This window comes from Canis lupus, chromosome 6, assembly GCF_011100685.1.
Source record: "Canis lupus familiaris isolate Mischka breed German Shepherd chromosome 6, alternate assembly UU_Cfam_GSD_1.0, whole genome shotgun sequence".
NCBI classification, from domain to species: Eukaryota; Metazoa; Chordata; class Mammalia; order Carnivora; family Canidae; genus Canis; species Canis lupus.
The window spans coordinates 7,573,280-7,585,475 of NC_049227.1; the positions used below are offsets into that span (position 1 = coordinate 7,573,280).

Here is a 12,196-nt window from a genome sequence, read left to right on the forward strand (position 1 = left end):
CTTTGTTTAAAGATTTTATTTATTTATTCATGAGAGACGCAGAGAGAGAGGCAGAGACACAGGCAGAGGGAGAAGCAGGTTCCATGCAGAGAGCCCGATGTGGGACTCGATCCTGGGACTCCAGGATCAGGCCCTGAGCCGAAGGCAGACAGATGCTCAACCACTGAGCCACCCAGGCGTCCCTAAGTAAGGCCTTTAGAGTGGGTCGTAATCCAATCTGATTGGCACCATTATAGATTAGGACACCGACACCAGGGTTGCATGTGCAGAGGAGAAACCATGTGACCAGGCAGCAAGAGGGCAGCCGTGCGCAGGCCAGGGAGAGAGGTCCCAGAAGAAACCAGCTGGATCTTGGGCTTCCAGTGTGAGAGAACAGTCGCTTGGTTTTCACTTTTGGGTAAGCTCTATGCCCCACGTGGGGCTTGACCTCACGACCCCGAGATCAGGAACTGCACACTTTACTGAAGCAGGCCAGGCACCCTGAGGCTTGTTTGAGCACCCGCCTGTGGCATCGTGCTGTAAGAGGACTAAGCCACCCACCATTACAGCACAGGGGGCAAGAGTGTTCACGAGGTGGGGCCCAGGGAGCAGGGGCAGGGTGAGATGTCGTGTAACCCGGAGCCAGCAGGTGAGCTGAGGGCAGCGCCTTTTGTGCACAAAGGCTTGGAGGTAGGACAGGGCCTGGGGGACCACCGAGCAGGCTTCAGAATGGACTTGAGGGTAGGCCGGGCTATACCTGCGCTCAGCCCTGGCCCTCACCCTGCTCGCTGTCCCTGACCCAGCTTTCGGGGCGGCCCTCCCCCACCCCCATGATAGCCATGTCCTGTCCCTCTCCTTCCATCCGCTACACTGGTTCCAGCCTGGACGCCCCTGATCCTGGACGCCCAAGAGTGAGACAGGAACACAGGGTTCTTCTTTATGCCTTATTTGCCGGGTGAGCCCCACCAGACAGCCCTGGCCTGGCCTCAGTTTCTCCTCTGTAAAATGAGCAAAGATCTTTCCAAGCTCCTTGACTCAGACTCTCCAGTCCTGGCCTCCCCGAAACCCCACTCCCTGTGGGTGACACGGGCTAGAGTTACCCAAGGGCAAGAATGTGTTGCCCTTGACAACCATTCTTTCCCTGACTTCTCTCCCTGAGGGACAGAGAGGAATGCTTCATTAGTCATCCTGGCCTCTCCTTCCTTGTCTTCAGCCCCGCTCCCTCTGCTCCCCAGAGCAGGTGGCTCAAATTGCCCCTGAGGGTTCCATGGAACCCCCACGCTCAGCCTTGCCCTCTAATCCCTGTGACTGGAACCTGTCCTTGTCTGAACCTCATGGGGCTGGGGGTGCCGTGGGGTGCAGGTGGGGGGATGGGCAGGAGGACTTGGGGGCAGAGAGTGCACTCAGGTCATCAGACATCTCCGAGTGCCTCTTCTGAGTGGGGTGCTCTGTGGGCAGAGCTGCTGGCCTCTCTGATGGCCTATTGGAGGGAGGAATGAGCGGAGAAAATGCCCACCTTTTACCCAGCCTCCACTTCACATGTAGAGCTTCGGCCGTGGCCCGTGCCCACAGTGGCCCTGGCACAGAATAGTCCCCCAATAAACAGTGTGGCAGCTGCACTGAACGTAGCAACTAAAATGGCTTCAGTCTTCTGACCTCCAGCTGCTCTGTGTCTGGCTGGGGAGATGTAGGCCCAGAACAGGACGGACTTGGCCCCAGGCTTAGGTGAATCAGGGATGAGCCAGGGTCACTTACCTCTTGGCCCCAAATTTGTGAGATTTCACTCAAAGGAGGCATTCCTCTGCAGATCTAGACTGCAGATCTGGGGCATCACTGTGCTGGGGAGGGTGAGGAAGGGACTTCCTGCCCCTGGAAGTGCCAGAGCTTCATCCTGAGCACCTCCATGGGACAGGGTGTGATGGTTGCCATGGAGCTGATGCCTTGTTTGGTGACATGGAGCTGGGTGAGCCTTTAGCTGGCTGTTCTGTGTTTGGGGGCGGGTGGAAGCCCCACCTCATCCCATGAGTCACCCCAAAGGTACAAGGCAAGGTAGGTCCTTGGGAACAGACTATTCCCTAGGGCTTGGCATGCCACCCCCCCCCCCCCCCCCCCCCCCGGGCATCCTGGGCTCACTCCTTTCACACTGGGACTCAGGGACTCACTGGGCTGGGGACATCTGGACCAGGGAAGAGAGCTGGGCTCTACCCTGAAGCCACAACATGGTAGTTGTCAGCCCAATGATGTAAAACAAGATGGTACCCATGGGCCACCTCGCCAGATACACAGAGCAGAGAGGTGTTCATCTTAGCAGTCAAAATAGTTACTGAGGGGCACCTGGGCAGCTCAGAGGTTGAGTGTCTGCCTTTGGTTTAGCTCCTGATCCTGGGGTCCTGGGATCGAGTCCCACATCAGGCTCCCCACAAGGAGCCTGCTTCTCCCTCTGCCTGTGTCTTGGCCTCTCTCTGTGTGTCTCTCATGAATAAATAAAATTTTTTTAAAAAGTTACTGAGCACAATTATTGGGCCAGACCCTGGGCTCAGCGCTGGGGATGCAGTGGGGGTTTTCCTGTTAATGGAGAAAAGAGGTATTCGTCAAATAATGATACGGCCAATTAATATAGTTGGGGGAAATCATTTATACTGTGGTCGAGAATGTAGCATAAAGTTACTGTCTGAAATGGCCTGATACTGATGCCCAAATAGACAGATTGATCCAAGAAGTGAATCAGAACATCCAGAAGCTGACTAGAACACACACACACACGCACACGCACACGCAGACCAGGCATGAATGTCTGTGAACTCCGAGGTGTAGGATACATCAGCCTTTGTTTTCTGAATCACAGCAACTCTGGTTCCTGGTGTCCATTCTCTCGGGCTGTCGGCCCAATATCGGTTGCTTCACACGGCTTCTCTCCTCTGCTGAGTTTGGCCAAAGTTCTGGTGCGGACTCAGGCTAGGAAGATGGCTGTGGGAGGAGGTGGCATGTCTGGCCAGGAGTCTGCCCTGGTCCTTCTTGTCGCTGTCACTAATTCTGCCATAGTGGCATGGCTGGGAGCTGCTTACTCTGGTGATGTCCAGCTGTGCCCGAGCAGGGCCGGCCCTCAGCTGCCCAGGCTCCTGTCCAGGAACGTGGGAGAGAGAGCATCCCCTGGCCTGGCTGAGCCTGTGCTTGTCTGCCGCCAGCTCCCTTGCTGTCACCTGCGGCAGCCCCAGGATGAATTCTGCAGGACTAGGAAGGACTCCTGCAGGCCTGCGAGTCTGGGAAGGAGCACTCATACCTGTGCTTGGCAGGACAAACCGAGCCAGTGGTACCCCGAATGGGCTATGGACACCCTGGGTACATATGGGAGCTCGTCCCAGGTTAAAGAGGCCCTCTTGGTGGCCCTTTGGCTGAGCCTCCCTGCACACAGATACCCACACTCACCCTGACCTCATTAGCCTGCCCTGAGCTTTCACTCTGGTATCGGCCCCAAGTTCCCTTGGGGCTGAGTTGATCACCAATGGAAATACAGTGATTTCAAATCCTGAAAAATCTGAAACTATCTGTTAGCATGTCTGAGTAGAGTTAGTGTCACAAAAAAATCAACCAGGCAATTAATTACAGAGTCGATAGGATTATCTGCCCCTTTGAAGTTCACTATAATATAAATAAGTACTATAAGTACTTTTGGGGATAAAAAAAATAGTGTATGTGGGCTGGCAATCAGATAGCATGTAAATGCATTATAATAACTAAAGAATATTCATAATTGTTTTTTTAAAATGTGTTTTAGGGATGCCTGGGTGCCATAATCGGTTAGGTGTCTGACCCTTGGTTTCAGCTTAGGTCATGATCTTGGGATCATGAGATCGAGCCCAGCATTGGGTTCTGTGCTCAGGGTAGAGTCTGCTTGGGGTTCTCTCTCCCTCTGCCCTTCCTGCTCATGCTCTCTTACTCTCGAATAAATAAATCCTCAAAAAATTAAAATAAATTTTTTTTAAAGTATTCCCCCAGGCAGCCCGGTGGCTCAGCGGCTCAGCACCCCCTTCAGCCTAGGGCGTGACCCTAGAGTCCCAGGATCGAGTCCCACATCGGGCTCCCTGCATAGAGCCTGCTTCTCCCTCTGCCTGTGTCTCTGTCTCTCTGTGTCTCTCATGAATAAATAAAATCTTAAAAAAAAAAATAAAGTACTCCCCAAAAGAATTTGGGTTTTAGGAGGGAGGCTCTGCCCAGGTGCAGAGGCTGGGCTGAGGGGAGCTTGTGCTTGGGGCAGGGCTTGCCCCACAGGGGACTGTTGCTCCAATCCAGGTGAGAGTTGGTTAGTACAGGCTCAGCACCCCCACCCCCTACCCCAGACCCCATCTAGGACCCTTCTGCTGAGGAAGAATTGCCCTGTCCTGGCAGTGGCCAGAGCTGGAAGGAGAAGAGGGGCCAGTTCACCTGGATAATGAAAGGAGAAAGGGCGATGTTGGGGAGCCCCCCTTCCAGAGCCCGGGCTGCAGAGAGTACCCCTAGGCTTGCCTTTGGCTGTGACCGTCCCATCCAGGCTCTGCCCTGGCTGGCCAGTGATCCTGGACAAGCCCCTTGAGAGCAACTTCCTCCAGTACAGGGGGCTGGAGAGCCATGGTGCCAGGTTGCCCTGTTGGCTGGAGCCACGGGGGCCACCTGGACCCCAAGCTCCAGCCTCCTTCCTCCACCCCTCCCTGGCCAAGCCCTCTTGGAGTCAGGGGTGGGAGGGTCCAGGCTTGTCCTGACGGGCAGCTACTGATTGTTCTCGTCAGACCCCTCCCTGGGATGCCACATCCATGGGGCCTGCAGATTCTGCCCTCAAACCTGTCCAACCAGTTGTTTGCAAAGAGGGGGGACCTGGGAGGAGCTGCAGGAGGTACCAGAAGCAGCCTCCTCCATCCAGATAGATAGCGGAGCCCCTGGGACGCTGCAGACAGACAGACAGACAGACAGACACTCGGCCTGGCCATGGGGCTCAGTGGGGGTCAGTATGGGCTGCCAGTGCCACTGTTGCTGCTGCTGACCTGCCTCCCGCGGGGGACAGCCCTGGGTGAGTGAAGGGGAGCAGGGCACTCTGTCTCCAGCTTCAGGAGGACAGATCTACCTCCTCCAGCTGCCTCCCAAGCCCCAAGTCTGGGTGGGTCAGGGGAGGTGGCCCACCAAAGAGGTCACAAGAGATAGACACCTGTCCCCACAGCCCAAGACAGGAGAGTGAGCAACGCTTCCTCACTCTCTTTAGGGTCCTCATCCTCATGGGTCCTGAGCCCCCATCCTATTCTCACCAATGCCTCCCCACTGTCCCCTCCTTCCTGTCCCGAAGGAGAGGTTTAAAGATGTTGACAAGGACCATCCCTCCATGAAGAAAGCTCTGGAAGCCCTCCAGGCATGGCTGCAGGCATTGGTTACTGTGGGCTCTTAAACTGGAGGTACTTAAGAGGTGCAGCCCCTCTCATCTGGGCTACTCTACTCCTTCTCCCTCATTAAGTGGACATTAAGTACCTGCTGTATGCAGTGTGCACCAGGCCTCAGAGACAGAAGTGGGGGCTCTGCGGAAGGAGAGGTGTAGCCCTGAACCTTTGGAGCTGAATGAAATGGAAATGAATCATACTGAACCCAACGGAGAGAGGGAAAGGATTCTGGAGACTGGGGGGGAAAGCCACCTCCCCTTTCTGCTGCTGGGGAGGGGCCTCCTGTGCCTCCATGGCTTCCCCAGGCCCCGTGCAGGGCAGAGACCCTAGTGACTCAGGTGGGGCAGGATCTCCCTCTTGACCCCTGCTAGTAGACTAGCAAGGCAAGGGGCAGGGGCTGGACTCAGGCCCCCGCCTGTGACCCACGGGCACAGAGTTGCTAGGAGGCCTCCTGATTTGTGCCTCACCGCAGCTTCTAGAGAAAGCCTCCACTCCTCCCTCAGATCGGGGCTCCCGAATCAAGTCTGTGCCTCCCCCCTCAGGCTGGGGCTTCCAGAACCATGACTTCTCCCTCAGACCAGGCTGTGGGGGCTTGGCTGTCCTGCTGAGCCTCTTCCATCTGCCCCCCATCTGCCCCAGAGCACATCAGCTACGTGCCCCAGCTCTCAAACCGCAGCCTGGCAGGGACACTCACCCAGTCCACCTTCACACTGGAGCAGCCCAGGGGCCAGTTCAGTCACCGCAGCATCTCTGACTCTGATGTCATCTGGCTGGTGGTGGCCCACAGCAACGGTGGGTGCTGCGGGGGCGGGCCTCGGTTTCCCTCTGTGAACGGGGCAGGAGGCCTGGGAGGAACAGCAAGCGTGGGGGAGGGTTGGCAGGTTTTGAGGGGCTGGGGGACAGGAAGGCTGTCTGGCCTGGCAGGAGGTGGGGGGGGAGCCCCGCCCCTGCAGCCCTCACCGTCTGACCTGCAGTCACCCTCAGCCACCCAGAACTTCAGTGCCCCACAGAGGGTGGAGGACATCCCTGTCCCTGAAGACTTCACCCGGAGGGGCTACTACCTCACACTGATGGCCAACCGCTTGCTCTACCCGGGCAACCAGCCAGGCAACCAGCTCCGGGTCCTCCGCGTTGGCAATGATACCAGCTGCTCCCCCACCAAGAGGGGCTGCAACCACCCCCTGCCGGGCCCAGGCCCCTACCGGTGAGCTCCTGCCAGGGCCCAAACCCCGGCCTGGGGCAGCTCCCTGCTCAATGCCTGGCTTTCTATGGGCGGGAGGGGGTGGGGCAGGGGCCAGGGCTGGGGAGGTCTCGGTGACTTCTCCCTTCTTTCTTGAGCAGAGGGTCCACCACCTGCACCTCTGCCCCCATGGGCCATCTGGACCCCACAGGAGGTTTCCCCATCTAGGCAGGATGTGCCCCAGCCCATCTCCCCTTACTTGGGTCTTGATTCACTGATATTGGGTGCTGGGAATCTAGATCATTCCACACACATTTCCTAAATGAGGACATTAAGGACCAGTGATGGTGAGGGATGCACCCAAGGCAACACAGCTGGGAAATGTCACAGCTGGAATTGAGGCCCCTTCTGGTGGGTTCTAAGGCTGGCTTTTAGGCCAGTCTGCACTTCTGTCCCCCACCCCTCGATCTCCCAGGCCCTGAAAGTCAGGGCCAGAGGCCTCACTCCCTATCCTGGGTCTTCTTCTCAGAGTGAAGTTCCTGGTGATGAGTGACAAGGGACCTGTAGCTGAGACAGAGTGGTCCAACGAGACCCACCTACAGCGAGGTAAGGGGCTGGTAAAACACTGGGGCGGGGGGGTCTGGGGCCCGGGGGCTCCTGAGGATGGGCTGGGCTGGGGAGATGGAGCCAGCCCCCCATCACAGGCACCATTACCACCCCACTGCCTGCCGGTGCCCCTCCCCGAGCTGGGGAGAGGGATGGTCAGTCTGGAGGCCGTCCCAGGTCCCTCTTCTCAGGTCGGATCTCTCCTCCTTCCACTGCTCTGCCTGCCTGGGGAAACCCCCTCATGCCCCTCAGCTGAGAGGCTGCAGGCTGCTCCAGGCCCCCAAAGCACGGGCACCGTGGTCATCATTGCCATTTTGTCGGTCCTGCTGGCTGTCCTCCTCACTGCCCTCCTTGCTCTGCTTATCTACACCTGGTAAGTGGACAGGGTCTGGGCCCCCTGGGAGGGGTGGGGTCTCTGACCGGGACCACCTCTTATGCCCCCAGAAGACAGCAGGTCGTGCGAGTGTGTGTGCACAGGAAACCCTCCTCCGCTATCCCTCAGGGCCTGCCAATTGCTGGCAGGAGCTGTTGGGGGCAGGGCGAGTCTGCGCTCTCGGAGCGGGCCCCATGTGACCCCTGGCGGCATCCGCGGGACATGCGAGTGGGGCCTGGCCCCAGATACTCCCGGTTTGGCACACCCAGATGCAAAAGACAGGGGGATCAGCTGAGCAGGGATAGAGGAGAGTGGGGGTGCTGCACTGCTGGATCTGTGAAGTTTATGTTTTTTAAAGATTTTATTCATTTATTCATGAGAGACACACAGAGAAAGGCAGAGACGCAGGCAGAGGGAGAAGCAGGCTCCATGCAGGGAGCCTGACATGGGACTTGATCCCAGGACTCCAGGATCATGCCCTGAGCTGAAGGCAGACGCTTAACTGCTGAGCCACCCAGGTGCCCCTGGATCTGTGAAGTTTAGAGGAAGAGCCTGGATCTCTTTGGCTAAGCCGGCCTGGCCAGTTGAGCCTCAGTTTCCCCAATGCTCCTATGCCTAGAGCTCCAAGCTGTGGGCAGTAACTGTGGGGCTTAGATCAGGCCCTGAGTTCCTCTTCTCTCTCTTCCCCTGCAGCTATGACATCCGCGGGAGCACTCCCATTTCAGGCCCCGAGCAGTCAGTGTGCGTGAGAAGATATGACACCCACCACATGATCAGCCCTCCAGCCGTGGGGGGCTCCTGAGGGGTCCTCACCTACCCCTCAGCCTCGTCCCTGGTCCAGGCTACAAATCCTGGACTGGGGGCATGCCCTGCAGCTGCTGGAGCCCTGGGAAGAGAGTGTTTCCAAGTGAGGGTAGGGAGAGGGTACCTTAGCTCAAAACTGGGCCTGTCCTTGTCAGAAATAAATGTCCCCAGCACCACCACCCGCTGCACATCTGTGTTGTACTCCTGAGCAGTCAGTCTTTCTGAACCCCTGTCCACAGCTTCCCTGCAGGGGGAAGGAGGCAGGTACTCAGGAGGATGTGAGCCCAGGGTCCCAGGCTGGCTGAGCCATCTGCATCCAGGTAAGCCTCTCATCTGGCCTCAGTGTCACTCTCTAGAAGATGGGGATGATTACACTGGCCTCACTGGGCCAAGTTTCCGCTAAACCAGTGAGGCAAATGTGTTCATCCTGTCCTGGCTACTCCATCCCCACAGCATCCTCCCTGTGGTCCCCTCCCCAGGTGGCCCACTCTGTAGCCCCCCTCTGGCTGGAGGGCTTAGAGCCTCTGAGCTTCACACCCAGCTCTAAGCTGGCTCTGGGTGTTGGGGGATGGACATGCATGTGATGCTATGGCTCCTAAAGAAGCCTGGGCTCAGCCCAGAGCTGACTCTAGCCCCAAACCTAGTCCAAGGCATCTGGCATTTGTTATCATCAGCCCCACTCTGGGCCAGGCTCTGCGGGGCGAGAGATGACCCATGCGGGATCCTGCCCTCAAGCCACCCAGTGCTGTGGGGGAAGAGAGGGACACCAGCACTCAGGGAATAGAGGGAATGCAGGTGCCAGAGATCCAGAGGAGGCTTCAGAAGAGGCTTTATGGGCAGATGCAGCCTTGGAGAAGGAGCAGCATTGTGCCAGGTGACACAGGAAAGGTGCACAGGTTGGGGGGAATAGCATACGCAAAGGCCTAGGAGCCACCAGGGGCTGGTGGATGGGCAGGTTTGGGGTGGTGAGAGGATAGGGTAAGGGATGGCAGGGAGGCATCCCTGCCTAAGGGAGAGGCAGCCTGTGCCACGTGCCCCTGGGGCAGGGGGTGGGGAAGGAGGGTGCTGGCTGGGTTCCCAGGTGCCTCTCTCTGGGAGGTGCAAATGGCCCTAATTGGTTTATGAGCCCACGCAGAGCATCCGGCTCCTGCTCTGGAGGAAATCCTCGGAGACCATGGGGGAGCCAGGCTGGGAGGGGCACGGAGGGGCAGGGAGGGGCGGGGGGCAAACAGGCCTCTACCCTCTGCCTACATCAGCCTTGGCCTCTCCATAGCCTTTTTGGAGCAGCCATGAGCCCCAACCCTGGGGCTGGGTGACTCTGGACACATCACTTACCCTCTCTGGTCCTCACTCTCCCTTTATGTAAAAAGTGAGGATTGAACTGGGCACAAACCGACGCCCTATAGGGTCGGGCCTGGCAGGAAACAGATGGCACGCTGTCTGGCGGGGCAATTGAGAACGTTTACAAAGGTGTGGTCAGCGTGCTAAGGGGGCCAACAGGAGGGGGCCCTGACCCAGGGCACTGATGGCCATAAGCCCTCCTATCTCTGCAGGGCTGGCAAGAGGGGGTGGTGTTTCCAGAGCCAGGGAGCAGGAGCCGTGGGTAAGGGTCGGCACAGCAGAAGTGGGGGGCGCCGGCGGGGAGGCTATGGATAGAAGGACAAAACCCCTAGAGGGAGTTGGGGAAATAAATACCCCTGCCTTTCTCCTGATTTCTGCTCTCACACCGGTGTCTCCAGCAGACCGAATCTTACCAGAAGCAAGGGGGCAGGGGGCTCTGGGGGGACATGGTCTGGGTGCCAGCCTCCTGGGACCAGAGCAGCACAGAGAAGGGCCAGGAATGGACTCAGGATTACTGTGATCTGTTTTACTCCCAGCTCTCCGGACACCAACTGGGTATGCTGGGATTTAATTCAATTCTGATGCTAGCTACCTGGAGTTAGGACAGACCCCACAGGTAAGGGCTCAGCCCCCTAAGACTGCTCCCCACTTCAGACACACTAACAAGTACTGGGTGCCCGGGATACCCACACTTCTGTCCAACCTCGGCTGTTACTCAGCAATCCCCATGACCCCATCCTCAGATTGGATGATTTGCTGGGACAGATCGCAGAACTCAGGGTAACAGCTTACTTACTATTACTAGAGTATTATAAACGCTATAAATCAAGAGCAGCAGCCTAGAAGAGGTGCGTAGGGAGAGGTAGGGGGAAGGGGTGTACAACTGGCATGCTCCCTCCGGGTGCGCCACTCTCCCAGTGCACTCACCAGCCCAGAAGCTCTCTGAACCCCAGCGTCCAGAGTCTTTGTGAACATTCCCTCACGTAGGCATGATTGATGAAATCATCGTCTGTTGGTGATGGAACTCAACGCCCAGCCTCTCTGCCCTCCCAGAAGCCATTGGGGGTGGGGATGGGGCTGGAAGTTCCAACCTCCTAAGCACCTGGCTGGTTCCTCTGGAGGCCAGCCTGCTTCCTGAAGCCACCCGAGGCCCCACCAAGGATCGCCTCATTAGCTGGGACTCAGGTGTGGTCCAAGGGAGCTTGTTACAAAACAAAAGATGTTCAGGGCACCTGGGTGGCTCAGTCGGTTGGGCATCCAACTCGGGTCATAATCTCAGGGTCGTCGGATCAAGCCCCGTGACAGGCTCTGCGCTGGGCGTGGAACCTGCTTGAGCTTCTCTCTCTCCCTCTGCCCCTCTCCTCACCCTCACACTCTCACTGTAAAAAAAAGGGGGGGGGGGAATCCCTGGATGGCTCAGCGGTTTAGTGCCTGCCTTCCGCCCATGGCATGGTCCTGGAGTCCTAGGATCGAGTCCCACATCAGGCTCCCTGTGTGGAGCCTGCTTCTCTCTCTGCCTATGTCTTTGCCTCTCTGTGTCTCTCATGAATAAATAAATAAAATCTTTAAAAAAATAAATAAAAAATAAGAAATAATAAAGATTTAAAAAGATGTTCTTGTCACCCCTAACATTAAAAAAAATCTAAGAGTTTAAAAAAAATTCTAAGAGTTTTAAGAGCTTTGTTTTCAGGAATCAGGAAAAAAGGTCAAATATGTATTTCTTATTTTTTATCATTAATTTATTTATTAGAGAAAGAGAGACAGAGATAGTGACTGAGAGAGCACACGTGGGGAGGAGAGGGAGAAGCAGGCTCCCCACTGAGCAGGGAGCCCATTGTGGGACTCGATCCCAGGACCCTGGGATTATGACCCGAGCCGAATGCAGATACCCAACCGACTAAGCCCTCCTGGTGCCCCAAATATATATTTCTTATACCACGATATCATAGAGAGTCACAGGCCACCTTTGTGCCAATCCTGTAGAATCAGACCCTTCCCCATCTTTGTGCTCTAGACAGGTGGCCTTAAAGTCCTGTCTCAAACAAAGTGCTGCTTAAGGCCAGAGTAGGGGTGTGCAGAGGGGACTCGGCAGGAGCCCATCCCTGAGTCTTGGAGGACAGGAACCCTGGCTACCTCTGAATGGATATTCTAGAGGCCCCCGGGTCCCCATACGACATCCATAGCCAAACCTAGAGCTGCCCCCAGACCCCCACCTCCTTCTGGTTCCCTGGTCCTCCAAGCCCCGGGCCAAAGGCTAGAGAAGACTCTGATTAACCTCTTTCCTTAACTACAGGCCCCCACTGAGGACGTGCACTATTTTCTGTGACTGACACAGCCTGGCCACATTGTTTAAGCCACCTCCTTGGGACCTGCCCAGTGCTGAACTCCGGGCCCAAGTTCAGGGGCTGGTGGAGAGCCCAACAGGGTGTGTGTGGGATTCTCCCCCTCGGGGGCTCCCATGGAGCCTCAGCCAGGCCCAGGCATGCTTTGCTGGGCTCTTCTGGGTCCTGGGAG

The 12,196-nt window shown here is 57.0% G+C and overlaps 1 protein-coding gene across 1 annotated transcript; it reads left to right on the forward strand.

Moving 5' to 3' along the window:
- The first annotated feature begins 4,804 nt into the window (after window positions 1–4,804).
- UPK3BL2 (uroplakin 3B like 2) lies at window positions 4,805–8,520 on the forward strand. The gene is made up of 6 exons (XM_038538846.1): window positions 4,805–5,020; window positions 6,018–6,170; window positions 6,363–6,582; window positions 7,088–7,164; window positions 7,417–7,537; window positions 8,231–8,520. The coding sequence occupies exons 1-6, from the start codon at window positions 4,939–4,941 to the stop codon at window positions 8,337–8,339; spliced, it is 762 nt and encodes a 253-aa protein (XP_038394774.1). The 5' UTR covers window positions 4,805–4,938; the 3' UTR covers window positions 8,340–8,520.
- The last annotated feature ends 3,676 nt before the right edge of the window (window positions 8,521–12,196 follow it).